At 60.2% G+C, this 26,864-nt stretch overlaps 1 protein-coding gene across 3 annotated transcripts; it reads right to left on the bottom strand.

Moving 5' to 3' along the window:
* Window positions 1–171: 171 nt before the first annotated feature.
* HIP1R (huntingtin interacting protein 1 related) lies at window positions 172–26,541 on the bottom strand. Of its 3 annotated transcripts, XM_074356324.1 has the most exons (32): window positions 26,305–26,539; window positions 13,629–13,692; window positions 13,094–13,236; window positions 12,735–12,791; window positions 11,616–11,696; window positions 11,133–11,209; window positions 10,793–10,854; window positions 8,774–8,914; window positions 7,986–8,043; window positions 7,782–7,857; window positions 7,463–7,603; window positions 7,276–7,337; window positions 7,027–7,099; window positions 6,766–6,949; window positions 6,583–6,671; window positions 6,377–6,493; window positions 6,169–6,270; window positions 5,730–5,924; window positions 5,159–5,306; window positions 4,939–5,025; window positions 4,479–4,586; window positions 4,174–4,310; window positions 3,837–3,947; window positions 3,540–3,598; window positions 3,250–3,280; window positions 3,105–3,167; window positions 2,649–2,749; window positions 2,415–2,520; window positions 2,182–2,305; window positions 2,044–2,105; window positions 1,630–1,836; window positions 172–1,348 (listed from the first exon to the last, which is right to left on the bottom strand). In XM_074356324.1, the coding sequence occupies exons 1-32, from the start codon at window positions 26,395–26,397 to the stop codon at window positions 1,301–1,303; spliced, it is 3,207 nt and encodes a 1,068-aa protein (XP_074212425.1). In that variant the 5' UTR covers window positions 26,398–26,539; the 3' UTR covers window positions 172–1,300. The 3 variants fall into 3 exon arrangements, 1 of the variants encoding a protein (XP_074212425.1); XR_012503653.1 differs by lacking the exons at window positions 172–1,348; window positions 1,630–1,836 and having other exon boundaries at window positions 2,090–2,105; window positions 2,635–2,749; window positions 26,305–26,541; XR_012503652.1 differs by lacking the exons at window positions 172–1,348; window positions 1,630–1,836 and having other exon boundaries at window positions 2,090–2,105; window positions 2,614–2,749; window positions 26,305–26,541.
* Window positions 26,542–26,864: the final 323 nt, after the last annotated feature.

The following is a 26,864-nucleotide window of genomic DNA, read 5'->3' on the forward strand; positions in this document are numbered from 1 at the left end:
GTCCCAGAGTCACAACCCTCCCAGGGAAGCAACCAGAAGCGGCCCTGAGGTTTCCTGAGGCCCCAGCGCGGCCCCACTACCTGCAAAAGCTAAGACGCTGCCTGCCCAGCGTCCTGTCCTCTTAGAAGTGAACAGCCCCGGCGCAGCCCCTCACCGTGGGGTGACGGTGACAACAGTCTAAGTGCGTTTTATTGCCCATCTGACAGTTCAACACAAGGAAACACTCAACAGAAAGCAAACAAAGCTGGCTCCTTGTGCTCATCTCCAGACCCGGGGCCTCTCCTCCAGCCGGGTCCCCCTCCCCGGGAGGCGCGGGCTCCGGGAGAACAGTGCCTCCCACTCCTCCGTCTGGGGCGGGGCCAGGCCGAGCCCTCCCCAACGGCAGCCCCCTCCTGTGCAGCATGAGGTACCTGGGTTCCACGGAGCGGGCCGCCGCTCCTAGCTCCTGGCCTTTTCCTGGGTGAGCCTTCAGGGGAGCTGGGAATCACCCAGGGAGTGGGCAGGCAGAGGGGGGAGAAGGTGGGCATGGGAGGTGGCCAGAATGGGGCTTCCAGGGCAGGGGCACCCAGATCAGGGGAATGAAAAACAGGAAGCGGGTGAGTCACTGCAGTCAGTCCAGCGGGAACAGAGACCACAAGGTGGCAGCACCTGTGCCCAGCGGGTGTGGGCGCTCAGCCGCGGGGTCCGCCCTGCCAGGCAGCCTCACGTGGCCTGCCTCTGCCTGGCCGAGGGTTGCGTCCCCCCAGCACTCACATCACTGATGTCCTAGAGCAAGGCCTGGGGAGAGAGGGGCGCTACCCCCAGTCCACCCAGAGCATCCCACTTTGCTTGTGGCCCCACCAGGTCCCGTCTCCATGGAATCAGTGCCCCAAGAAGGCCATAAACAGGTGATGTACCCATCTCCCCAGCAGTCAGCACGGACTGTGTTCTTCCTAGTCATCTCTAACCTCAGACCCGAGTCCGAAGAGGTGGGGGGCTTTTCCAGACAGCCCCTCCAGTGGCCCTGCTTCCCAGTGTGTTGAATACGAACTCACAACAGATCTAACTCAGAATATTAAGAATGTTCCGTGTATTTCCTGAAGAGCTGTGGCTCAGGCCTGCTGGGTTCTGGCTGCTTCCATCCAGGAGAACTGGTCCTGTTGGCCCTGGTCAGTCCTGAGCCCTCAGGCTCAGCGAGGGCTGGAGGCCTTGGGGACACTGATGCGGGCTGTGGGGCTGGGGACCGGGCCTCTCAGAGCTTCCTCAGCCACGTGGGCCCGGGCCTGCCCATCAGCCTCCCCGCTGGACCCCTCGGGGGTGCCTAGTAGTTCACGAGTTGAGCCGAGCAGATGCCATCCTTTTTGTCGAGCTGCAGGAGTCAAAGGTGCGGGGCTCAGTGGCCACAGCCGGGGGTGCGTGACATATCCAGGCCAGGCCCCCATGAACCCCACCTTTCCTTGTCCTCTGCCTCCTCCCTCTTCAGCAAGCCCCTGGCATGTGCTGTGCTCCCCCTGTCGCCGGGGCAGCATGTGTTTCTGACCTCCAAGGCCTTATGCCCTTCACACTGGCAAGCAGAGGCCAGGACAGCACCCCCAGGGCCCCTGCCCTGCCACCCGCCCCTGCACCCCCCCCAGCACTGATGCCTGGCACCTGGTGGTCCTGCCTGGGAGCCACACTGGGCTTCTGGGCCAGGGGCGGCTTCTTGGAGGTCCCGCTGCGGGGGGCAGGGCTAGGCCGGCCGGGGTCCTCCTCACCGGGCGCCCCCACGGCCCCGGCCAGCATGTAGTGCTGCTTCCGCAGCTCCCCCAGCCGCACACGCTCCACCTCCAGGGTCTTCTCCAGCTCCAGGACCCGCACCTGCAGCCCCGCAATGCCGTTCAATGGACCCCACAGCCGTGGCCCAGGGAGCCTTCTTGGAGCTCAGCCATAGGAGAGGGACAGGAGGAGGGGACAGGGGAGGATGCAGGAGGGACAGGGGAGGATGGAGGAGGGACAGGGGAGGATGGAGGAGGGACAGGGGAGGCCGGTATGGAGGAAGCTGGGCTGCTGGGTGTGGGTGCCTACCTGGGTCTCCATTTCCTGCTTCTTCAGCTTGATGAGGGAGAGGCCGGAGAAGTCCATGGTGTCTGTGACCAGAGGGAAGGGTAAGTGTCTGGGTGCCAGCCTCCACCCCGGCTGCTACACCAGGACCCCGGCACTCGCCTCTGTCCTCGATCTGCTCCTGGCCCGACTTGGTAGAGGCCACCACGTTGGCGGCCATCTCGTTGACGGCGCGCGAACACTCCTGCAGGCGACTCAGGTGGGGGCTGTGCTTATTGGCCTTCACCTGGGGAGAGTGCGGGTGGGTCAGGGGCCTGCTGGGCTCACCCCCTTCCCCTCGTCTCCCTGCCCAGAGCGGAGAAACCCGAGGTGAGAGGCTGAGCACGGAGCCTCACCTTGGAGGCCGCCACCAGCTGGGCTGTGCTGGCCGCGATCTCGTGGGAGCAGACGATGAGTTCTTCATACTTGCCCATGTGAAGCACCACCTTGTCAGCTGACTCCCTGGGGGCAGAGCCAGGCAGGGCCTGGGTCTCCAGCCTCATGGACAACCGGGCCACCCCCACGCTCCCTCCCCAGACCCTGAGCACCACACACCCTGCTGCGCCCCACCCCAACCTGGGGCGACATACACCAGCTGTGTGGCTCCCCAGCCCACGGCCTTGGAGGCAGAGATGAGGCCTTCCGTCCACCTGGAGTTCTTGGCATAAAATTCCTGCTGCGTGGCTGCCCCCTAGTGGCGACAGGAGAGCAGGGCGGACCAATGAAGGACATCACAAGTGGCAACAGATCCCCCACTGAGCCCTTCTCCCCTCACCCCAAGCACAAGGGCGCACGCCCGGGCCATGTCAGGGGCGAAGCTATGATTCCCAGGCACGCTGCATGCGTGGGAAAGGTCTGCCATCACTGCACACTTCAGGTGTCTCGTGCCAGAAAGAGCCCCATGGCCAGGCTTAAGCCACAGGGTGATCTGGGGTCCTGCCCCTTTCAGGAATCTGTGGCCCCAGCGGTGTGGGCTGCCCACCAGGGACGGGCCCACTTGGCCTAGCGAGGGAGGTGCTGTCAGACCAGCGGGCAGCCTAGCTCACCCTGCCGCTCTCCACAATTTCCTTCTGCAGGCTGGTGGACGTTGTCACCAACAGCCGGATGGCCTGCCGAGACCAAGACACATGTCACTCTCAGGCGGCCCTGCCAGGTACAGAGCCCGCCCTGGGGTCCCAGCCGGCCACTCACCTTCATCAGGTCTGTGCAGGAGTTGAGGATCCTGGGGAGAGGAGGGAGGGGTGGGGAAAAGAGAAGGATCTGCAGTGTGGCCCCAGAAGCCCCTGATGAGCGTAGGGAGTCTGGTCCTGCCTCTCATGGGAAAACCACTGGGCACTCCGCAGGTGGGCCCACAGGGCGGGTGTGCTCTGCTGGTTCCCAACCCTTCTTTCTACAGCTGAAGTCAGGACAGAACCCCCCTTCCAGATCTGGGAAGGCTGCTGGGAAACTGCCCCACCCTGGGGGGCAGAAGTGGGGCTCACCTCTCGTTCACCTCCAGCTTCACCCCAGAGCTGGCATGGCGGGCCTGGTTCATCATGTCCTACACCCAACAACAGAGCTCTGAGCAGGCTGGGAGGAGGGCAGCGTGGGAGGCAATGGCCCAAGGAGGGAAAGCCAGCCACCCCCCCCCCCCCGCCGGCACCCCAGGTCTGACCTACAGGGGCCGTCTGTCCCTCACACGGAGGCCGAGTGCAGAGGTGGGTGCAGCCAGCACTCGGCCCAGCCCAGCCCCCAGGGCTCCTGCACGAAGTGGAGGCACCCCTGCACCGGGTCCTCACCTCGATCCTCCGCACGGCATCTTCGATGGCCGCAGATGTGGCCGCCATCTCCTTGTCCACCATAGCCCCAAGCTCCTCCTGACGCACATCCAGGCTCTTGGGCTTCAGCTCCTGGGGGACGAAGGTATCCAGGGGTTAGACAGGGTGGATTTGACCCCTCGCCACCCCACAGAGCCTGGGAGAGAGGCTGGGGCAGCCATGTTCTGTGTCCTGCAGCCGCAGGCTCTGCACATGGCACCTGTACAGCCCAAACTGGAAGGAGGTGAAGAAAAGTTGGGGATGTAAGCCCCACCCAGGTGCCCTGGCCTGTGCTCGCAGTCACGGCTGCACACCTCACCTGCCCCAGCTGAAGGATGCCCTGCAGGGGACCCCGCACCAGGCCAGGCCGGGCCTGCAGCAGAGCCTGCTGATCCTGCAGCTGCCCCACGAGCTCCAGCGCCCTGCCCCCACACTCCCTGCAGGTGTCGATCAGGCCTGCGGGGAGAGGGCGGGGAGAGAGCCGTGAAGGGAGCCGGCTCCAGGAACCCTGGAAGACCCCACACGCAGGCCCCAACCCCGTCTGACACCAGGACCTGTCCACAGCCCCCTCTTGCCGGGGTCGCCCAGGAGGACCACTGAGATACAAGGTCAGGGCTCACTTACGGTCAGCAGGGTCAGTGGGGGCCAGGTGGGAGGTGGCGCTGCCTTGGACAATGGTGTCCGCAGCCAGGTGGGCAAACTGGGTCAGCGCTGCCACCAGGGCAGAGGCGTCTACGCAAGGAGAGTGGTGAACCTTAGCACTGCCGCTGCATAGCTCATCCAGCTCCCAGCCCAGCAAGCCAGAGACAGGCACCAATCCCCCAGCTTAGGGGGGTGGAGGGGGAGGGAATCACGCAGCCAGAAAGCAGAATGGGAACCACACTCAGGTCTGTGACCCCAGGCCCACAGGGCTGGGTTCCTTGGTGGAGCTGGGCTCCGAGGTAGGGGTGGGGGAGGGGAGTACCTGCTCAGCTTCCTGATTATGGGAAACCTCCCCAGAGGCAGAAGGCAGCGAAGGCCTGGTGGACCCAGCACCTCAGCTGGCGGCCTCTGCCCTGCCCACTCCTGTCCCAGCTGTACTTACCTGCCCTGGAGGTCAGGTACTGGTCGTGGCCCTTCTCCAGGGCACTCACTGCATCCAAGGCCGACTGGGCCCTGCTCACCAGGTAGTCTGCAAGCACAGGGAGAAGCAGTGAGGGGCGGAGCCCGGCCTGAGGCCCCATCATCCTTCTGCCCGCCTCTCCGGGTGGGAGGGAAGAGGACCACGGCTCGAGCGCCTGCACCTGCACTGGGGGCGGCCCTACCCGGGGAGCTAGTGCAGCGCAGGTGCAGGGGGTCGTCCAGCTTGCCCACCGCATCCCGCAGAATGCCCTCGGCCTCAGCGGCTGTGCTCCGGAGCACGGCGAACTGCTCATCCAGGAGCCTTTGCTGCAGCCGCTGCTCCTGAGACTCCTGCCGGAAGCGGGGAGAGGAGGCTTAGACCCCACTGCCCCCCAGGGTCAGCCCCACGGGCTGGCAACCAGCCAGGTCCCGAGAGGAGACCCTTGCTGTGGGGGAGGAGGTTCTGAAAAGAGGCCCTGCTCCACCCCCAGTGCTTAGGCTCAGGAGTAAGGCGGACAGCTCAGTAATGAAAAGGAATTCTGTCCCGATTCAGCTGTTAACACGGGGGGGGGGTATGGGGATGGGGTATGGGGGAGAAGGAGGATTAGGGGGTGGGATGGGGAATGGAAAGGGGGGAGGGGCAATGGAAAGGGCGGAGGGGAAGGGGAAGGGCGGAGGAGAGGGGGAAATATAAGAGCGAGAGCGCGAAGCGAGGGGAGGGGTGGGGAGGGGAGGGGTGGGGTGGGGCGGGGCGGGGCGGGGCGGGGCAGCTACCTTGTCCGCCAGCCGCCCCTGCAGCTCGCCCCTCTCCCGGGAGCTACGCTGCTGCTCCTGGCTCAGCGCCTCCTCCTTCTCCCGAACCAGGCTCTGGGCCGCCAGCAGGTCCTCCTCCCGCTGCCGCACAGCACTGCTCAGCTCGTCCTTCTCTGCACTCAGCGCATCCAGCCTCAAGCTCAGCTCTGACCCGCTCTGTGAAAACCTGGTGTGTGAGCGAGGCTTCCAGAGGCCGCGCCTGCCCCCCTCCCCACCTAATCAACAGACAGTTCCTGCGGCCCCATTAGACCGAGGGCCAAGGACCAAGTCCTGTTTCTCACGCATCCTCCCAGGTACGGGGTCAGAGCCCCACCCCAAGAGCACCGAGGGCCCCTCTGAGCCAACCCAACTCCTGTCCCACCCGATCCCAGGAGGCCACCCTACCCAGCGGCCACCACACCTGCTCCGTGCGGCTCAGGGCCTCCTGCGTGCGCACCAGCTCTCCAGCCTTGGCCTCCAGCTCCCTCTTGAGTTTCTCCAGCTGGTCACTCTGCTCCTCCAGCTGGGACGGGACAGGACAGCACATCACAGGGACTGTGGAGCTGGAGGGGATGCTGCGGGGTTGGGGGAGGAACCCACCAGGCAGGGCCTGTGCTCACTGGACGCACCTTCATCTCCGACTCCCGCTTCACCTGCTCCACCTGGAAGGCCAGCTGCTCCTTCACCCGCGCCACCTCCTCCTGGCTCTGCTGCGTCACTGTCAGCTGCTTGGCCGTGTCTGCGTTCTGCACAGGCGGGGGCCAGGCTCGGAGTTGGGCTCTGCAGGCGCCGGGGGCTCCCCTCCTCCCGCAGGCTCCGCCCCCGCCCGGCCCACCTTCCGGAGCAGCTCGGCGTGCGTGTTGATGAGCTCGCTGTGCTTCTCCTTCAGCTTGCTGTAGCGCGCCTCCGTGGCGCTGGCCCTCTCTGTGCAGGAGGGGAAGGCCGTGAAGCCCACCCCGCGGCCCCCAGCCCACCCCGTAGCCCGGACCCCACCTGCCCCGCTCGGCCCCGCACGCACTCTCGGCCTCCTCGCGCAGGCCCTGGTTGCGCTCGCCCTCCAGCTGGGCGGCCCGCAGCTGGGACAGCTCGTGGCGGAGCTGCTCGTTGTCCACTAGGGCCTTCTGCTTCTGCTTCCGCTGCTCCTCCAGCTCAGCCTCCAGCGTGTTCACCTGGCCCTTCAGCTGCGAGATGTACCGCTGGGCCTGCGGAGGCAGGAGGGGCGTGGGTCCCGCGGGCGGGGCAGCCGCAGGGTCCAGCCCCCCTCGGCCGCGCCCCTCACCTCCAGCTTGATCTTGTCCAGTTCTGCGCGAAGCAAGTCCACCTCCCTCTTCAAGGTCTCAATCTGAAGGTCCCTGGGGACAGAGGTCGGGCAGAGTTTTCCCAGGCCCACAGAGTCCTGGCGTTCAAGTTCTGTCAACCAGGACAGTCAGGAGACCCAGGCACAGCAACTGGTCTCATCGGTGGCCCCTTGGGATTTGGGCACCGCTAGTTCTTGTGAAGGCTATTTCAGTCCCCCGGGCCCTCTCACCTGTCGTCCTTCATGGAGCCATTGGGGGGTCCAAACGTCTGCTCAAAGAGGTCAGCCACCACCTGTCACAGCAAAGCACGGTGACCTCTGCCCCAACTGCCCCAGGTCCTCCTGGCCAGGAGAGAGAGGGAGACAGCCCAGGGACCGTGACCCCCCAACACCCCTCCTCAGCAAGGGGGCAGCTCACCGCTGGCTCCCCAGCTGGGGGACCCGTGCTAATCTCAATGAGGTTCTCAGGCTCCTCGTCCTCAGGGGCCTCCTCTGGGATCACCACCACCGGCTTGATGTGCTCCGCCAGCGCCGAGGCCCGCAGGAAGTTGGGAGGTCCCTGCGGGGGCAGTGGGTGGAAGGTGCTCAGCAGCCCCACCCTGCCAGGAAGCCCTCCCTCTGCCAACCCCACAGCCCACGTGGGGCACCGCCAGCTGCCCAGGGTCCTCCAAGTGCACACAGCCCAGGGCAGGCACCAGGGCTGCAGCGCAGCAGCGGCCTCTGGAGGGCGCCAGTACCTCGGGCAGCCGGGGGATCTGAATGAGTCGCTTGAAGTAGAGCATGTCAGAGGCTCTGCGGAAGAAGTTTCTGAGACTGCCGGGAAGGTGGGAGGGGAGGGACGCGGGTCAGAGGAGCCAGGCCCCAGCGGGCGTCCCCAGCGCATGTGGCTGAGAGTCACAGCGCCTCTTTCCTGCTATCCTCAGCCCCACCAAGGCTGGTACCTGTGGAACTGCTCATGGAACCGGTCCCTGTGACCTTGCAGAGTGTCCGCAGGGAGACCTGGGGGCAGTAAGGTTTAACTGTAAGGTCTCACTGCTCTGTGGCTAAGACTTCAGATCCACTGCCTCTCTTTCCCTTCCCCGTTCCTCCAGGTTCCAGAAATTATAATATTATATAAAATTATTATAATATAATATAATATAATCATAGATTAGAGAGGTCACCAGCCACCTGGCCAGGTCCCGCCCACCATCGGGAGGGCCAGAGGAGACCCCTGTGAGGGGTCAGCTCTCTGCTGAGCGAGGGAAGGAACCGTGACCACAGCTCGCACAGTTCACTCATGACCGGCTCTGCCGCACCTTCAAGGCGCACCCACACTCATGTGCCCGGGGCTGACACTGGAACAGCTCACACACCCCGGGCCAGTGGGTCTCGAAGCAAGGTCTGGGATGAGCCCTTTCCGAGGGTCTGCTGGGCCCAGACCCTTCCTGAACACGAAGGAGACGCCACGTGCCCGTGCCTGTCGGAACACTGCCTCCTCCCAGGCCAGACGTTTAAGAGAACAGCAAACACGTGAAACTATGCGACTCTTACTGTATCTCTGTTTTGGAAAACAGTGATTTTTCATAACAAGAATGTTTTTATGTTAATGGATAATGGAGTTTATTACTGCTATATTTAATTAGTAAATAAAGATACCTTGGTTTCATTCCTGTGTGTCTATCAACACAGCCCTCTGGGGCTTCGGCTGACCCTCAGGGCCCGAGGCAGGGGGGCGGGGGGTACTCACAGGAGTGCAGCTTGAACATGAGCTTGACCGTGTAGTGGTAGAGGTGACTGCAGTCCTGGATGACCTGGATGAGGGGGGCCAGGCGGCACTGGCCCGAGGACATCTGGGACACCGCGATGGCTGTGTTGAGCTGCCGGAAAACTGCAATAAAGAGGGGCAGGAGGAGCAGCCTGAGCTGGGGAGCCAGGGAGGTGCAGGTGCAGAGCCCACCCTGGCCAGAACTGTAATGATGGCCGTGGTGAGGACAGTGGCATCTCACAGCACTGTCACAACAACCCGGGGATGTGAAGACGGGGCAATGGCCCGGGGAACGGACATTACAGCTCCTGGCCAGGCAGCAGGGCTCTACCCCAGGCCTGCGGACACCGACGTGCTCTCCTAGGCCAGGACAGACTCTGTGCACTGAAGCTGCCTAGAACTCAGGCCCAGCGCTCCCACCAACTAGGGTGACAGCAAGGGGGCAGCAAATAGAATCTAGCTCAGCTCTGTGGGGGTGTCCTGAGAGCCTCCGGGGGGAAGGCCAGGACTAGGAGCTGGAGGGACAGGGTGACTTCGTGGGGCCTGTACCCACGGGCCTCCAGCTCACTCTGAAACTTTGGGAGGTAAGGAGGCCTGAGGCCATGCAGCCCCAAGGCCTCATCCTGCAGACGTGGAAACAGGCTCACAGCTCAGGACACGGCTCTGCAAACCCCAGGGGTCAGTCTCCCCTGCCCCTGAGAATCAGCCTTTCATCCAATGGACCAAGCAGGAGGGAAAGGGACAGACATACTGCTGCCCCAGCCGGCCTCCTCTCCGGGGCAGGGAGAGAAATGACCGTGAGGAGGCCCCCAGGGCGGCCCACCCGGGACATGTTCTGGATGGGCAGGCGCCAAGCCAGGGCCCTGCTCTTGCTCTGCCCGGGGTGGGACCATCCGCCCACCTCCAGTGACACGAGACGCCGGGAGGGAAGGGACGAGGAGGAAGGCACTACATGCTGCCCCTCACCTGCTTAAAACTAAATTCCTAATGACATGTCATGTCAAGTACACTTTTCTTGCAGAAACTTAAAACACACATAAAACACTATTTGGGGTTTAAACACAACGTAGCCATTTCTCCACTGAGGGGTGTTCAGGACATTTCCCAGTTTTGGCTGTTGGGGGAACGCCCTCCGGCCCCTGTGCCGTTTCTTAGGGAGGAGCCAGCATGCGGGGTGGGGGCGCCCACCTTGGGCTTCCTCCCCTCCCCACTGGGAGAGGCACAGATCTGCAGGGCAGCTGCCCTCCACTCCCCGGGTCAGGTCCTCGGCTGGCCCTCCTGGGCATGAAAGGTTCAGATGCCCCCAGACTGGCCTGGCCTCAGGAGTCTAGACACCGGAATGCCAGGAGGTGCCCAGACCCACCTCTTTCTAACTCCCGGTTTCCCTTAAAAAGGCATTTGCTTCTCACTCTCCTGCGGGGAGCACTGAGTCACCCACAAGTTGTTATGAAGCTGCCACTTAGAACAATCACCTCTGCAGCCTGGGGAGGGTGAGCCCCCTGAGATTTCCTGTCCAGCGGCTGCTGGGTTCCTGGGCTGGGAAATCCGACGTGACTCAGAGTCCTTTTTACAGCAGACAATGGGCCAGACGGCCCAAACCAACTGTCACGGGGCAGGATCTGCAGACGCCAAGGTCGGTGGGAACTTGGGTTGCGAACCTGGAAAGGAGGCTTCTGGTGCCCCCTTCCCCATCCTCCCTGCCTTGAGGCCAAGGGAGTGGGTTTGTTCAATGTAAGAAATGGCCAAGACCGTGCCCTGGGCATACCCAGCTGGGGCCTGGCGTCCTGCAGGGGCAGTAAAGGCCTCTCTTCCCCAGCTTTGAGGGCACCTGGAGGCCTCGAGACCTGCTCTTGGCAGGGGCGTGGACCTCAGGGGGCAGGTGCATTTAAGAGTGGTAAGTCAGGCTGGCCACTAGGGGTGGCAGGTCTATGTCCCTCTTGTCCCAACCCTGGGCCCTAAGGACTCACAATCAGACCCCAGATCATATCCTCAGCTACTTACCTGATTCAGAGAGCTTCAGCTCGCAGTCCATGTAATCAAACATCTCCACGGTGAGCTGGAAGCTACGGAGAGGGATGGGCAGAGGAGGGCTAAGCCACAGGGGTGTGGGGCGTGCCCCCACAAGACGCCCCAGGTCAGAGAAGGAGCAAGTTCATCAACATGTCTTTGCAGATACAACAGTCCATCAGCCAAAAATGCCCAGTTCCAGGTACACCCCATCCCCTTAGCTTTGGCCTCATCTCCTGAACATGACCTTCAGCCCCAGACCGAGCACAGCCCCCAGGGAAGCTGGGTGAGGGTCACTGTAGGAAGAGACAGGGGAACCCAGGGAAGGACTCACATGTTGTTGACGTCAGTCCCAGCGGCCTTCTCCAACACCTCGTCTGTCACCTCCAGGCCCGCAGGAAACTGGGGGTGCTGCAGAGAGGACACCCCCACTCAACCATGGCCCCTCTCGGCCCTGGCCCAGAACCAGTTCTAGCTTTTGAGGGAGGGAAAGGGGCCGGAGGAGCCCCCTCGCCTGTGGAGCCGCCATCTGCCCCGGGTGCCAGCTGAGAAGGGGCTGCAGCAACTGCAGAGACCAGGGGAGAGGGGACAGGAAGTCCAGCCAGAGCCAGAGGCCGCCCCAAGCCAAGGGCAGGGCTGAGACCACCTCCAAGCCCGCAGGAACGTGCCAGGGCCTTGACTTTCCCGCCGTCCTGTCCTGAGTCTCCTCTGGGGTCAGGTCGGGGCAGGACAGAGCCCACCTTCCCTCTACGTCCTAGGACATCACGGAGGGAAGAGCCCCGGTCCCTGCAGCCCCACGACTCTCCGAGGAAACTACCTTAAGGTGGAAGGAGATCTTGGTCAGCAACAGTTTGGTGTAAACATTCACCAGCTGTCCGTATCGGTCATGCAAATGCCCCTGCGGAGACAGGGCCCCAGGTAAGGACTCAGTGCCCGGGTGCACGCGCAGGGCAAGCAAGGAAGCTGAGCCAGAGACGCGAGGTGGGTACCATTCCCTCACCCACCCACACTGTCACTTATTCACTCGACAAACACTGCATGACCAGCCAGAGGCGGCCAACCCCCTCTCTGCCTATCACTCTCTCTTCTTATCATTTTTGCCAAAGAAACTCTTGTGACAAGAGAGCTCTTTGTCCGGGGCAAGAGGCCAGCTCTGAGTTGGGATACTTTATTAAAGTGGTGGCCGGGGAGGCACGTTCCAACGGGCGCGTGTACACATCCTCCCAGCTGCCTCCTCTGTCACTTCCAAACACCACATCCCCTGCGGCCACGCCAGCTGGCCCTGTGTCTGCAAATGGCACCAAGGATGCCGTTTTCCATCCTTCAAGGGGCTTCCTCTCCACAGGCTGGTCAGTTCCCAGAGGCCACCTGACCCCGCCTGGCTGACAGGCCCCAGCAATGCTCCCAGGGGACAAAAAAGGCCAGAGGCCCTCCCCTCCACCCAAGAGGAAGCCTAATTCCTGAGGGTCTCGGAGTGGATCTAGCACACAAGCCCCGCGGCTCTGTGAATGAGACTCCTGGGGACCTTGCAGAAAACACAGGTTTCCAACCCTGAGACTCAAAGGCAGCCGGTCCGGGGGGGCTGGGAGTCTGCACCCCTCCCTCAGCCGGACAGAGTGGAGTACTGCCACACTCCCCAACTCACAGGAGCTAAAGGGCGAGTCATTTCTGGAGCCAGAGGGCCCACTAGTGACATGTTTGAAACTTCTGGTGCCAGGCGCTAAAAGCCAGGCTGTAATTTCTTTTACTGATGCTCACCTCCCCAAGCCGTGGCCCCACATAACATCTCTAACTTGCTGAGAGAAAGGCAGAGGACACCCATCCCAGGTGCTCTACTCCCTCAGACCATGTGCTGGGGGCCCAAACTCCAAGCAGGACTTTCTGGGCAGTGCCACCTGCGAGGCACTCGGGCCACGTGCCCGCTCCCCGCACCTACCCACAGGTCTCCAATCTCCCGGATGTTGCTCCGATACCGCTGGCAGTCATGCAGCACCTGCACGGAGGGGGAGACGGCGGGCAAGGATGAAGGGTCCCGGCCCCGACACGCCTGTGCCTGCACTAGCTGCGACGCCGAGGGCGCAGGCCTGGGGTGGAGGGCAGCAGGGGGGGTGGGCCTGTCCGGAGCTGAGGGAGGCAGACGTGGGGACAGTCTCTCATTTCAAAGGTCACCACTCTGCCTCCCTGGGGGCTGGCCTGCTCAGGGGGTGGCAGACGGAGGGCCTGGGCCCAGGAGGCATGGAGTCATTGCAACAGGAGACCTGCCCCTTTGGAGAGCAGTGGGCAGCGGCTACTCACATTGGGGTGCCCATCTCGGAGGACCTTGTGGAGGACATGGCAGAACTTCCAGCTGAGGATGGAGCTGCTGGGAAGCGGCAGACCGATGGCATAGGACCAGAAGGTGAAGGCCCCCTTCTCATGGTGGGTGCCCAGAATGATGCCTACCAGGTCAAGGCCAAGTGCAGGCAGCAGAGACTCTAGTCGGGGGAGGGTCGGGCTGCTCAGCAGGTACAGCTGGACAAGTGACTGACCGCAGAGGCGGACGGGGAAGGAGGGCCCCAGTTCGCCAAGAGCCATGGTTCTCGGCCAAGTAAGAGAAAGGCCAAGGTTACTGCCACGGATTTAGGTGGCCCGAGGGCCTAAGACAATAGGTGGCCTTCCTACGATGGGACTTGGAGTCTGGAAGGAGGTGAGCAAGGCTGGCCCAAGGCCACAGGAGACACGCCCCATCAGGCCACCTGCGGCGCCCACTGCTCCCCACATTCATTTTCCCCACGTCCTCCACCCACTCCCCCAGCTCCTGGGGCCCAGACGGACAGGGGCAGGAGGATACGCCGGGCATGCTTCTCCTTCACGGGGGCCTCCTGGGTGTTGATGGCTTTGCTGATGCTGATGGCCTGGGAGGGACAGAGGAGGCAGAGGTCAGAAACCTGGCAGCCTTCCTGGGAGAGACCCCACCAAAGGGGGAAAGGCTGACACACAGACAGGGCTGGCTCTTCCTACAGGTTAACGGCAGGTGCAAAGGGGCTGCCGTGACCCGAGCCCTCACAGGCTGTGGACTCCCCCAAGAGACACACGTCACCCCCACTTTGCCGTGGGGCACAGCCCAGAGAGACAAGGCCCTCACAGCCACTACGTGCAAAACCAGCTGGTGGCAGGGCCTGTAACCCTCTGTCCACCCACTCCGCCCCACCCTGAGCTAAGGGCCTGGGTGCTTGTGGACTGAGAAGAGCTGCTGGTGAAGTTAGTGGAAGGGACAGGACAGGGTCCCCGACCAATGCAGACTCCCCCCAGGCCGGCCGGTGCTCCCAAGTCTCCCCCAGCTCCGGCACCAGGGCCCACACTGCCCTTCGCCCAGGCCGTCCAGGGAGCTGGCTGTGCAGGGCAAGGGTTCAGGGTACTGTACGCTCACCCTGCAGCCCGGCCCCGCGCAGGCTTGTCAACAGCCCACCCAGCAGCAGTGGGGGCAGGAGGGGACAGGGCGGAGAGGGAGCCCCGTGGGCCAGCGGGGGCTTTTTCTTTTTATCCCAGAGGCCACTGTGCTCTCCACCTCTGGCTCGGGGACAACAGTAACTATCCCTGCCGGGCACGGAGGCGACTTCACTCATCTACAGTCTATTGTGAACTGACTGTGGGCCTGCTCTGCAAGGCTGAACGTTTCCTCCATAAGAAAAGCAACCCCCTGGGAGCCGGCGGGGCTTCCTGCTCCGCCCCGCAGACCTAGGAGCCATGAGGCTGGGGGCTGGGCTGGGGGCTGGGCCAGGCCCCTCGGCCCCTCCCTCCCACCCCAGCTCGGGGCTGACCTCCTTTCACACACAGCACCCATTGTGGCCATTCCTGGCGCGGGGCTGCAGGGTGCACACCAGGCCCCGGGTGCCACTGTCCTGGCATCAAGGCCGCTCTCCCAGCCTGGCCTCGCTGTACCAGGGACCTGAGAAATGCAGACAGGCTCTGGCTTCTCTTATTCTCGAAGCCTCAGGGAGCCAGATGCAGAAGGCTCTCCATGCCCATCTGTTCTGTGTTTGCCGACCCTCTGCCAGCACGGCCTCCCTGAGGCCACACGCCTGTCTTCATTCAACAAGCATCACTGAGAGAAGCTGCGCCCCCACCCCACCCGGCAGAACTCTGCCCAGGGTAGTGGCGATGAGGATGATGATCAACAACCAGCAACTTCCCTGTGCCTGGCACAGGCAGCAGGCTCCCAGTAACAACCTTGGCAAGTCATCACGAGCCCACTTTCCTGATGAGGAAACTGAGGCTCAGGGAGTTCAGGTATCTTGTCTGTACAGCTAATAAAGGCAAAAGGTCTGGCTGACTCCACGCTCCGTGTCCCTAACGACCCTGCTATACAACCCTCAGGCACCTCCCTCCAGTACAGCGGACGCCGCAGTGCAGGCGACAGGGGGTGAGGGCCGTGGCTCCCAGCAGCAAGCAGCAGCAGCTCGTAAGCAGGGAGCGCCTGTCTCCGGGGGTGTGTAACCCCATCCGCCAGCCGCCCTGACACCCGAGCTGGCTCTTCTGACAACTGCCACCTGGTCCAGGAGGTCCCAGGCAAGAATAGAGCAGAGCCGAAGCCACACATGCAAAGCAGGCTGCCCAGGAGGCTGCGAAAGCAAAGATGCAAACTGCAGTCCCAGGGCAGATGCCAGGAAGGGTGTGCTCACGTCTCCCTCCTGGAGAGCAGCCCTCCCTGCCCTCCCCCAGGGCCTGCACACAGCTGGGAACGGGAGCAGGGACACACCCTGAAGGGAGGGAGGGAAGGGCTGGGGCCCAGGGTTAAGCATTCCTGCCCCCCAGTCTTCCCCGCAGGCCCCTAGGCACACAAGCTTTCACTTCATCATTGGTCCAAATGTAAACCGAGCGCCCTCTTCCGGCTGCGCACCAGACCTCCAGAGAGAGCATCTGTCCCTCCCCTTTGGGGTCTCTGCTAGCCTGTCACCCTCCCGGCCACCCTATTTAAACCTCCCTGACTGATGCTTCTCCTTGTGCTCAGCACCCCCGACGACGACAACGGTGTCTTCCTGTCTGTCACCCCCCCCCAGCCCCAGCCCACGTCAATGCCAGGAGGGAAGAGGCTCTGCCCCTGTGCTACGGGGCCGGGCACATGGGAGGTTCTCAAAAGCAGTGAGGGAGGCTCGGGGAACCCAGTAAGACGTGGTGACTCAGGCACACGGCACCGCTGCCTGGGCGCCAGGCCTCCCCCCGTCCCTCCCCCCACTGACTGCAAGAACAGGGTCCCTCCCGGCGGGAACACGGCCCCGTTGTGTGCAGGCGGCAGATGTGTGGGCCGGGAAGCCTCACAAGGAGGCACAGTGCTCACACAGAGGGGGTCTGTGGACGCCGCACAGGCCCGCTTTCCCTCCCAGGCGCCACAGCCAAGCCTCGTCCCAGGAGGGGACGGCAGGCCCAAGGGACGCCTGTCGCCTCCCCTGACCGTCCTGAGTGGGCCACAGAGGTGGGGAGAGCACTAGGGTTCTTCTCTGCAGCCCTGGCATCTGCCCTGGGCGATTCTGACACAGCTTAGCTTCTGGGTTTACAGGAGAGGCAGCTCTGACTGCCAGCAACACTTGGTTCTGTCTACACAGCGTGGCAACACTTGGTTCTGTCTACACAGCATGGCATCCTCACGCCGGCCCAATGGGTGACTGTGGGAAAACTGAAGGATAAGGGGGAGTCAGAGGGGCATCATGGGGGCTCTCTCCGGCCTGCCAGACTGAAAAAGGCCCCCACCTGCCCTGGTACAGCCACGGGGCAGCTCTGACAACAGCAAGCACAATCCGTCCCAACGGGCGGGATCGAGGGCGGGGGAGGGGGTCTTCTGGGAGAGGCAAGCTTCCAGCGGACTGGACTGACTAGGGCCCCGGGGTCGAGATGGAAAAGCCAGAGACGGAGAGAGGGCCCTGGGCGACCGTCTGGGGCTTTGTTTACCGGGATGCTGTCTGACTCTGAGAGGTCGGCGCCGGGAGCAGCTCTCCCCACTTCTGACCTGGGGCAGCAAAGCGCAACAAGGGCAGTAACGGTGGGTCTGTGAGACCCCCAGATATGCCCAGAGAGACTCCGGGGGAGGGAGCTGGAGGGTCAGCAAGGACAGCAGAGGGCGGATGGACCGTGAGGGAGGTGATTAAACAGCTTCCGACAGCTGCTGCTCCTTCTGGGCTAGAAAAATCCGAGCTCAGGCCCCGGGGAGGTGCCTCGCTGGGAACCCTCCAAGAGTCTGCACCTTGTTCCACCCAGCGCCTGGACTCCCGGTGTGGGGCCTGACCCTCCGCAGGGCAGGGTGGGGACCACGCCACGGGCTGGGAAGGCTCCAGCAGGCTCCAGACACACAGCCAGACTCGCCAGCACTGAGAAGCCCGCAGGAGGCGTATTTCATGCCGCAAGGCCAGCAGACTGTCTCAGTAACTGAACAATAAAACAGTTTTTGTTGACTTCAGCTGTGTGCCAGGCATGGTGCTGAGCACCTCATTTAATCTCCTAAGTAACGCTGGTGGCAGGAAAATCCAAGCAAGGAGGTAAATCACTTGCTCAAAGGTCAATGATTAAATGCTACCGGGCACTGACACCCTGCCACGCACTGTTCTAAGCACTGTCCCCACACAGACGGCCCACACCCAAGCCCCCATGAACCTGGCAGAGAAGCTCCCAAGGTGGCTGGGCAGGACTCAGACGGGGTGCTTCAGGCACCACTGGGTCCCAGGCCACCTGTCTCACTGGGGTAGGGGTTGGGCCGAGGGGTCCATGGGCCAACACAGACGTCCTTCCCTGTCCCACCGCAGGGACCCGCTCCAGAGGGCCTGCTACCACTCAGGGAGGACCTAGGCCCACTCCAAGTCAGCATGCAGATCTCGGATCTGGGAGTTGTTCAAACCATGGATGGTAACAGCAACCAGGCGGCACCAGGCAGTTCACGGGGCTCCTCCAGGCCTCCCCTACTCCTGCCGGTGAGGACGGGCTTCTGACTTCAAGCCCCGGCCTTTCGCTCAGTGGCTTCTGTCCTGCAACCAGGGTGGGAATGTCCGGAAACGCCTCTTACGAGGGCCCCACCGGATCCATGGGAGCCGGAGCCTCAGGACACACCTGTCCCTGCTTCCAGGAATAAACTCATTCTTGTTCGTCTAATAAAAATCCAGTCTGGTGCCAGCAGAAGCGCCGGAAGTCAAGCCTGAAGAGACAATCCCAGGACCTAGCCAGACAGAGCCACCAGTGGCATTATTTGTCCCTGCACCGGTGACTGCATGGATACACAGGAAAGCATCTTGGTGCTGTTCAGCAGGGAGCACCCATGAGGCAGCCAGGCTGGGGCAGGAGCCCCAGCAGGTGACATTCCTGAGAGGCTTGTCACCTGGTATGGACTTGAGACAGAAACCTTGGGGTACAGACACCATCAGTGAAGCCAGGCAACCAGGCCGGGACGCTCGGGTCAGTGGCAGCAGCAACGCTGTTCCTGCCCCATCGCTTGTGGGGCTTCACGCCAGGCAAAGGGGCCGCACAAATTTCAGGAAGAGCCAAGCAGTCGGAGGACAATGTCGGGGGACAGTCACTGAGGATGGAGGAGGAGCATGAGCCACTCATGGGGCCATAGCCCCTCAGCCCAACGCGTACCAACACTGGAATGCCGTTCTGGAAACCCACAGCCCTCGGCAAGGGGTCAGAGCTGAGTGACCGTGGAGGCTGCAGCCCTGGCCGTTCCCTGTGAGCTCCAACCCCTCCAGGCTGTGGGGAGCTCTGCACAGCAAAGGGATACGGACTCGGGGAGACCCCTTCCCCAGGAGCCCACGCACCTGGCAGCCCACACGAATAGAAGCAAATACAGGTCTTCTCGGCCAGCTTCAGCCCATGGACTCTGCACCTGTCCACCCAGACTCACCAGGGAGACTTCGCTTTAGAAACTTCCCCTTTCCCGCCTGGGAAGCAGGAATAAAAAACCCTCAAACAAAACCTTGCTTTGTTCGAGCCACATGTGTCTTCCTTCTGTCCCTCAAACAGGGCAAGCCAGGTCCCACCTCCAGGCCTGGCTGTGCTTCTGGGGTCACCTTGCTCGGAGATGAAACGCCCCTCCTGAGGGGTCTCCCCTAAACACCTTAACTAAAGCAGCCCCTCCCTCCACACGGACAGCACCCTCCTGCTCACGTTCACCCAGGACATTTGTTATCTGAAACCAACCCATCTGCTGACCTTTTATAGTTTCTACCTCCGAGCCCTGAACAGATGCACTTGGCGTGAGAAATGCTGTTGGTCTTGCTCCCTGCCGCACCTCCAGTGCCGAAACCCGTGCCTGGTGGCCAGTAAGTCTTTACTGGATGAGAGAAAGAGCGAGCACTTGAATGAGCAAAAGCTCTTTCAAATGTAAGCACTGGTTAAATTCAAGGCAGTGAGTGTCTCTTTCTCCAGCTAATAATTTAATCACTGGAATTAAAGAGTAAAGGCAACCATAAGACAGTTTCTATTTTTAAAATCAACCCTGAAATGAATCAGACTTAATCCTCCTTGTACTGTTATCATGACGCTTAACAGTGGCACTTGGCAGGGACAAAAACATCCTTCAAAGAGCAGAGGCACAGGGACAGGCAGAGAGGTGGGTCAGCCTGCTTCAGTGTTTTCAGAGTTGTCTGAAGGACAGAGAGATCCCATTCAAATGCTTTTGCCACCTCAAAGGCCATTGATGAAAGCAAACACAGGATTTCTGCAGCTGAGGCGGTGGCTGGATGTGGTCACGTGCAAAGCAGCGGGGAGCTCAGGGCCGGAGGTCTGCAGCTCAGTCACTTCAGCTCACGGGAGGTCAGTGGAGCAAGGCTGTTCCTGCCAATTCGACTGTCCTTCCCCTTCATTCATGTCCCCTGTCCCTGCTCTCTCAAGCCTGGCCTCTCAATCATTTCACCATTTACGAAACTGGAGGGAGGGCGGTGCTTGGAGGAGGGCGTGAGCCACAGGCAGGAGCCTCCCACTCACCAGGATGAAGTTCACAGGGGCCACTGCCACCTCTCCCCAGGGCTCTGCAGGTGACAAGTGAGGAGGAAGAGGAGGAGTAGAGGACGTGGCCCCGAGTCCCATCTCCAGGATGGACAGGCAGCTTCCTTCCCTGGGCCCTGGTGACATGTCTCCACAGACCTGTCTGTCCCATAAGCCAGGGGGCTGAGTCATTCCCTGGCAGGAGAACCTACGGCAGTTTGAAGACTGTTTATTTTAGCAAGATGGAAAACAGCCCCGCCACTACTAAACTTTTCTCCAAGGGCCCGGTCTCTCCCTGCAGTGGGTGCCACGGTCTTTTAGGCCTCACCGAGCAGCGGCATCAAAGGAAGACCACCGGCCTCCCCGGGCTGGCTCAGCACACACACCGAGGGCGGCCCCTAGGCCGGGCACTCCTGGGTGCTCGGACGAAAGAGGGGCCAACACTGCCCCTGTCTGAGGATCTTGGGGTACAGGGGAAAGTGCTTAGGGGCTCAGAGCAGGAGGCAATGCAACCTCTCCTCCGTGACCCTGGATCTAAACACACGGCCACCCGCACGTCCACCCACTCCCGCAGGGTCAGCACAGCGTCTGGGGAGATGGACACAGGGTGAGTAACATCGCGAGAACTAGGGAAGCCCAGTAAGGCGCGGGCAGGAGGCGGGCAGCTGATGGCTTTGCAAACAAGGTGATATTTGAGTCCACTGTGGAATCAGGTGGAGCAGGGGGAGGGTATGGCTTACAGTGCAGCCCGGCTGGCACAGGCCCTTTAGGCCGGAGTCTCAGGTTAGCCGGCTGGGTTTCCCTGTCTCCCAGCCAAGCAGGCCTAGACTGGACTCCAGAGTTTCCGCTTTAAGCTGCTGGACTGCAGCGCCCAGGCGGGTTTCATTCACAAACGGGCAGGCCTGCCAGCCTGGGGGCCAGATCAGGAGCGCAGGCGTTTCTGCCAAGGCAGCTACTTTGGGCTTCCCCTGGGAGTACCTTCCAGAGGACAGTGTCACCTGGAATCAGGGGCCTGCTGTCCAGAAAAGGGGCGGGGGGGGCGGGGTCTGGAACATGAGCACCGCAGGATCTCTCTTCCAGGAACAGCTGTGCCCCACCTTCCCACCTCGGCCCAACCCTGGCAGGGATCTGCTTCTCTTCCCAACAACCCAGTCCCGCCCTCCTCATTTACAGAGGCTGAACGAGGGACACAGGAACAGAACCCAAGAGGGCATCATTTCTCCTTTCAGTCCAGCCTGCTTTTCCGTGCACAGCTACTCAGTGCAGCATTTACTCTGCATCGGGCACGGTGTCGTCCTGCAAACCTCACAGCCGCTCCGTGTCTCGAGCACTGCTATTATCTCCATTTCACAGATGGGGAGACTGAGGCACAGTCTTCCCCTTAACTGCCCTGCCACAGCGCACCTGTCCGTCTCCCACCTCTCTGACTCCTTTGCTGAAACGAAACCTCTTGTCCAGGAGAATGATCTTTATTATCTTTGCATAGCATTCCCCAGAGCACCGGAAGCAAGCCAACACACACACAGTAAATGTCCTCACGAACGTGTCGTGGGACAAACATGCATCAAAGATGGGGAGGGGGAGGGGAAGGAGGAGCAGCCCCAACCCCGCCCTGGACCAAGAGGTCAAAAGACACCTGGGGAGCCCAGGGGGATTCTGGCAGGACTCCCCAGGAGCCAGGAAGTCAGCTGCCCTGCGCATCACCAGTCAGCAGAACCAGGTGGATGGTGTCTCAGGGGCATGAAACAGCAGTGCAATGAGAGGCGAGGGCACAGCTCACCACCCGTGACCCACCCCAGCTGGCCCTGCTCTGGGGGCGGGAGAGGAAGCAGCAGGTGCTGATGTGCGGCGCGCGTCCTAGGTGGGTTGTCGCCTGCTGGTTTCTCTTCTCCTTTTCAGAAAGCCTTGGCTGGCCCCTGTTCTCCAGCCCCTCAGCCAGCCTGCACGTGCCCGGGCAGCCGGGTGGGCGGAGCTGGGGGTATTCTGCCTTCCACTACAGAGTTTAATTTCCTCCCAAACTCGGGGGTGAGGGGACTTTTTAAAAAAAAACATTTAAATGAGGCCCCAAAGGGTTAGTGACTTGAGTGTGGTAACACCACAGTGTCTACAAGGAATAACGAAGACAGACAGGGAGTCCGCCTGCCTGCCCAGCAGAGGTAGGGTGACAGCACGGGTGGGAAGGAGAGTCAGGGCAGAGGAACAGCGTGTGCCAAGGATGGGAGTCTGAAAGACCACTGCCTATTTGGGAACAGCCTTCAAACCAGAAGCTCGAGTTAAGTTCCCAAACCTGTCTGGGCCCTGTGGCTTTAATAATGAGATTCTAAAGAGTTCCTGGCTGGGAAACTCCAAAAAAAAAAAAAGATCCACATGTCCAGGGCTTCAATTCAGGCCAATTCACACCAAGTCACCAGCATTTAGACGCTGGCAAGTTTATAAGCTCCCCAGGTGATTCTCAACCCGTGCCAGTCAATCCAGTAGCTGCTGGCCATGTGTGGCTACTGAGCACCCCAAACATGAGCCCAGCTGTGAGTGTCAAACACAAAATAGATTTACTGACGGGGAGGGTATAGCTCAGTCAGTGGTAGAGCAGGTTTAGCACGCACAAGGTCCTGGGTTCCATCCCCAGCACCTCCTTTAAAATAAATAAACCTAATTACCTCCTCCACCTCCCCCAAAAAGCAAAACAAAAAAAAATGTTTTAATGGATTTATGAAGACTTGATAGGAGCAAAAGAATGTAAAATATCCCATTCATAATTTTTATAGTGATTACGAGTTGGAATGGTTGTAGTTTGGATACACAGGGCTAAATAAAATATATGATTAAAATGAATTTCACCTGCCTGTTTATGTCAGCGTGGCTCAGTAATCTAAAAATTATACACACGTGGCTCCCATTCAGTTTCTACTTGATAGCACTGTTCTAATGCGAGCCAGACTGAGAAGCCCTGAGTGTCAATAAATGTTAATCTTTACAAGATTTCGATCCTACAAAGGCTGCTGAGGGGACACGTCACTCTCTGACCTGGAAAATTGGACCTATGAACTGTTTTCCACCTGCTGCTCCCCCTCCCCAGCTCCTTTCCCACCAGAAAACCCCTAACACCTGGGTAGCTTTACCCCAACGCCTATCACACCCCACCACCACCCCCGGGCCTGGCTCACTGAGCAGTGCGGCCCCTCTCGTCCTGACCCTCAAGGAAGCTTTCCTTCTCCTGCAGGGGAAACTGAGGCCCAGAGCAGCAAAGGGGCTCACAGATAAGGAAAAAGCAAGCTTGGAGTTTAGCATTTCCAGGACTCCTATCTGCTGAGTCTTCACTCACAATAAGCCTCAGAGATTGATTTCCTCTCCAGTAGAAGGATAGAAATCGTTCTCAAATTTTAAAGCTGTTTTTTGAGGGGGTGGAGAAGGGAGAAAGGTGGCCAGCTGACCATGTGCACAGCACTAGACTACACGTTTCTGCATTCTGGATGCCTTCATTGCTTATTGCTGCTATAACAAATCGCCACAAACTCAGTGGTCGAAAACAACACAAATTTAGCACCTGACAGGACTGGAGGTCAGCAGTCAACATGGGTCTCATGGGGCTAAAGTCAAGGTGCCGGCAGGCCTGTGCTCCTTTCTAGAGGCTCTACTTGCCTTTTTCAGCTTCTAGAAGGACACCCGAGTTCCTCCCTCTCCAAAGCCTGCGATGGCTGGGGGAGTCCTCACCTCGCCTCTCATCACTCCGACCTCCTCTCCTGCCTCCCTCTTCTACTTTTAAATGCCCTGTGACTACACTGGGCCCACCTGGACAACCCAGGCTAAGCACCTACGTTAAGGTCAGCTGATGAGCATTTTCCTATCAGGGACTGTAAAATACTCACAGGTTCCCGGAATTAGGACACGGACATCTTTGAGGGGCCATACTTGAGCCCTACCTCTCTGTATCTACATCTTAAGACAGCCCTAAGGAGTACATGGAATTACCTCTATTTTCACAAGACGAGGAAACAGATTCAGGAGTTAAGTAACTTGCCCCGGGACACAGGCTAGCAGTCAGGTACACCTGCCTACAAGTGCCTTCCACGATATCACACCACCTTCTTAACAAGACAGGCAATTGTCAGGTTCAGAATACGGGTATACCGTGTTCCATAGTATTCTGCATTCAGAATAGCACCACAACAAAAAGCCAATACAATGTTGTCACTTCCATTTTGAAAAGGGGTTTTACCACCAAAGGGACTGTAGTCATAGGAAAGAACAGACCAGCTTTCTGGACGCCACCCCTGGGATTTTAACACCCACACACACACTCAAATCATGCAACAATCACAAGTACCACCACTCGAAGGAAGTACGACTGCCCTCCCTTCACACTCCTGACCAGGGCGCGGAAGGGACCTTTCTGCAAAACAGGGTGTGACCTGCCAAGAAAGCTAATATGGAGGCATTTTTCCTCCTCCTGACCCAGGAGTCCAGGAGGAAAAGTGAGGCTGGCAGGATGGCGGGGACTTAAATTCTAAGGAAGCCCAAGTGCCCCTCTGCTACCCAGGGCACTGTGGTCAAAGTGAAGACACGCGTTGCATCCCAAAGGGAAGGTGCGTCCATGGGTGGATGTGTTACTTTCTGTCCAGAAGGAGGCCCGAAAGCAGCAATCTCAGCTGTCTGCATCCTTTCCACCAATGGGGACTGGCTGACAGCTCACTAGATATTTCTGGGAGTGATCTAATTAAATATTAATCATGCACAAAACCTTATTCCTACATCTCTCAGTAAGTCACTCTGAAGACAAGCAAACCCAGACAATGAACTCAAACTCCATTTCTTCAGAAAAAAGAGCCCCAGAATGGGTAAATCCTCTGAGATTCACCTATTACAAATTATTCATTATAAGTCACCCTCTTGGGCGGCGAGAAAAACCCAACCAGGAAGAACAAAATACGCTCTTGTTTATCAAACCAACCACCAAATGTGTGGTCCAGTAACAGGAAGAGATTCTTTCCCTTTGAGCTTTAGGAAGGTTGCCCTTGATTTATAACAATTTAAGGATAAGATCAATAAACTTTAAATTCCATCTCCTCTATGTAGCAACCAGCCCTCTTTATACCTCCTCAAAAGTACGGAAAAAAACTAAAAATCAGTGAATGAATCAAGCTCTGACAACACCCAGGTTCTCTCTGCCAATTAAAATTTTCTCCCCATCCTTCCACAAGTTCCTGGCACAATTAATTGCATATTAATGACTTTAAATGCCACATTTGTTTTTCTGATGGGCTTTCCGGGCTGAAAATATACCGTGGGCCAGATGGCGATCGCAAGGATAAATTAATAATTTGCAGCGAGGTTAGCTCAGCACTAGGATTTCAGAGCCAAGGTTTCATGATCATTTTCCTTGTTAGTCTCAAGCACAAAGGTTAGATGTTTCCCCTGCATTTTTTTTTTCCTTACTTCAAAATGAAAGTTGTAAGCTGCATGTGCTAACTTGATCTAAAAGAAACCGCAGAAAAAAGTCACTGCTCCCCGCAGGGAGACGTAGGAAGGAACCTCTTGCTAGTGGCAGACACAAACGTCACCATCCCGCTTCACACAGGGGTGAGAGGGGTCCTTCGGGCTTCCTTTATTTCTGAAGCAAAAATTTTCTGCTGTTTCAGTCTTGGCTGACTTATTTTTGGCAAATAAACACGTATGCTCTCCCCCTCCCCCAGGCGTAAGAACACCTCAGTGTTTGTAAAATAAAAAGGAACAGAAAACCAGAAACAGAGCAACACCCTCAGCAGGAGCACATGGACAGATAAACACTCCCGTCATTGTTTCATTTTTAAAATAACCTTCCCAGGATAGGCCACCCCCTGGAAGAGATGCAGGCGCGTGGGACGTGCGGGAAGGGAGCCCCAGGAAGTTTCTGTCTGTCAGGCGCCGGCATTTAATAAGGGGGTGTGAACCTGTTTATATGTGGGCCAGCGCTCGGGCAAACAAGTCTGGCTACATACGTGAAACTTTTAGCCCAACAGATAATAAGATACCGTGCGGCCCTGAAAACAGCTCAGGAGAAAAGGAAACAAGGAGTTTCCTTTAAGGAAATGCATTGCTTCCCCGAGGAGGGGGCTTTTTTTTTTTTTTTAAGGCATGGAAGAAGGTGGCAGGGTTCCGGGAGGGGCGGCACTCCCCGGGCAGAGAAATCCAGTCGGGCTGGGCCGGACGGACGCACCTTGACCCACCTGGCCCACCGCCGTGTCTCGGCCCCCTCAGCTCCCGGCCACCTCGGTCCCCGTCCGCAACTCAGACCTTGGACACCTCGGTCGCCGGCAGCATCTCAGTCCCCGGCCACCTGGGTCCCCCGCCACCCCGGCCCCGGCGCGCGCTTCCGGTTCACCTGCGCGCGGGGCGGCTCGGGCGGCGGAGGCCGGGGAGCCAGGTGGCCGTGACCGAGATGCGGCCGGCGGAGCGAGGTGGCCGGGGAGCGCCCCGAGCCGCGGGCGCTCCGGAGGCGGGCGCAGGCCGGGCCCCGAGGGACGCGTGCGAGGGGAAGGGGAAAGGGCGCCGCCCGCCCTCCCGCCCGCGGCCCCGCCGCTCGCCTGGGTCTTGTCGAACTGCTCGCGCTCGGCCTCCAGGCTGTGGCCCGGCCTGCGGCTCAGCACCCGCGCCGGCACGTTCTTGATGCTGTTCATCCTGCCGCCGCTGCCGCCTCTGCCGCCTCTGCCGCCTCCTGCGCTCCCGGGCCCGGCTCCGCGCGACTGAGCGCGTAAGACCGCCCGCCCGAGCCTAGGCACCGCCAGGCCGTCCGCAGCTCCGCGCCTCGCCGCCCTCCGCCCCCCCGGAGGAGGAGCCGCCGGCCGCCCCGCCCCCGAGCCCCGCCCCTGCCGCGGGGGGCGCCCGCCACCCCCGACCCCGCCCCCGGCCAGGCGGGGCCCAGGCCCCCCAGCCCCTCCACGGCCCTGGCGTGGGAGCGAAAAACCCGTCCCTCCTCCGTCCTCGCGAGCTGGGGCGCCGACCAGCCCCTTCCCCACCACATCCTCCACCCGGACTCACTAAGTCCTGTCCACCCAAGGCCAGGATCCGGGTAATTGGAGAAAACTCGGGCCTCAATGAATCTGGCCAATGGAAGCACAACTAGACATTTTTTCTTTCCTTTTTA

This window comes from Camelus bactrianus, chromosome 32 (genome assembly GCF_048773025.1).
Source record: "Camelus bactrianus isolate YW-2024 breed Bactrian camel chromosome 32, ASM4877302v1, whole genome shotgun sequence".
Classification (NCBI taxonomy): Eukaryota; Metazoa; Chordata; class Mammalia; order Artiodactyla; family Camelidae; genus Camelus; species Camelus bactrianus.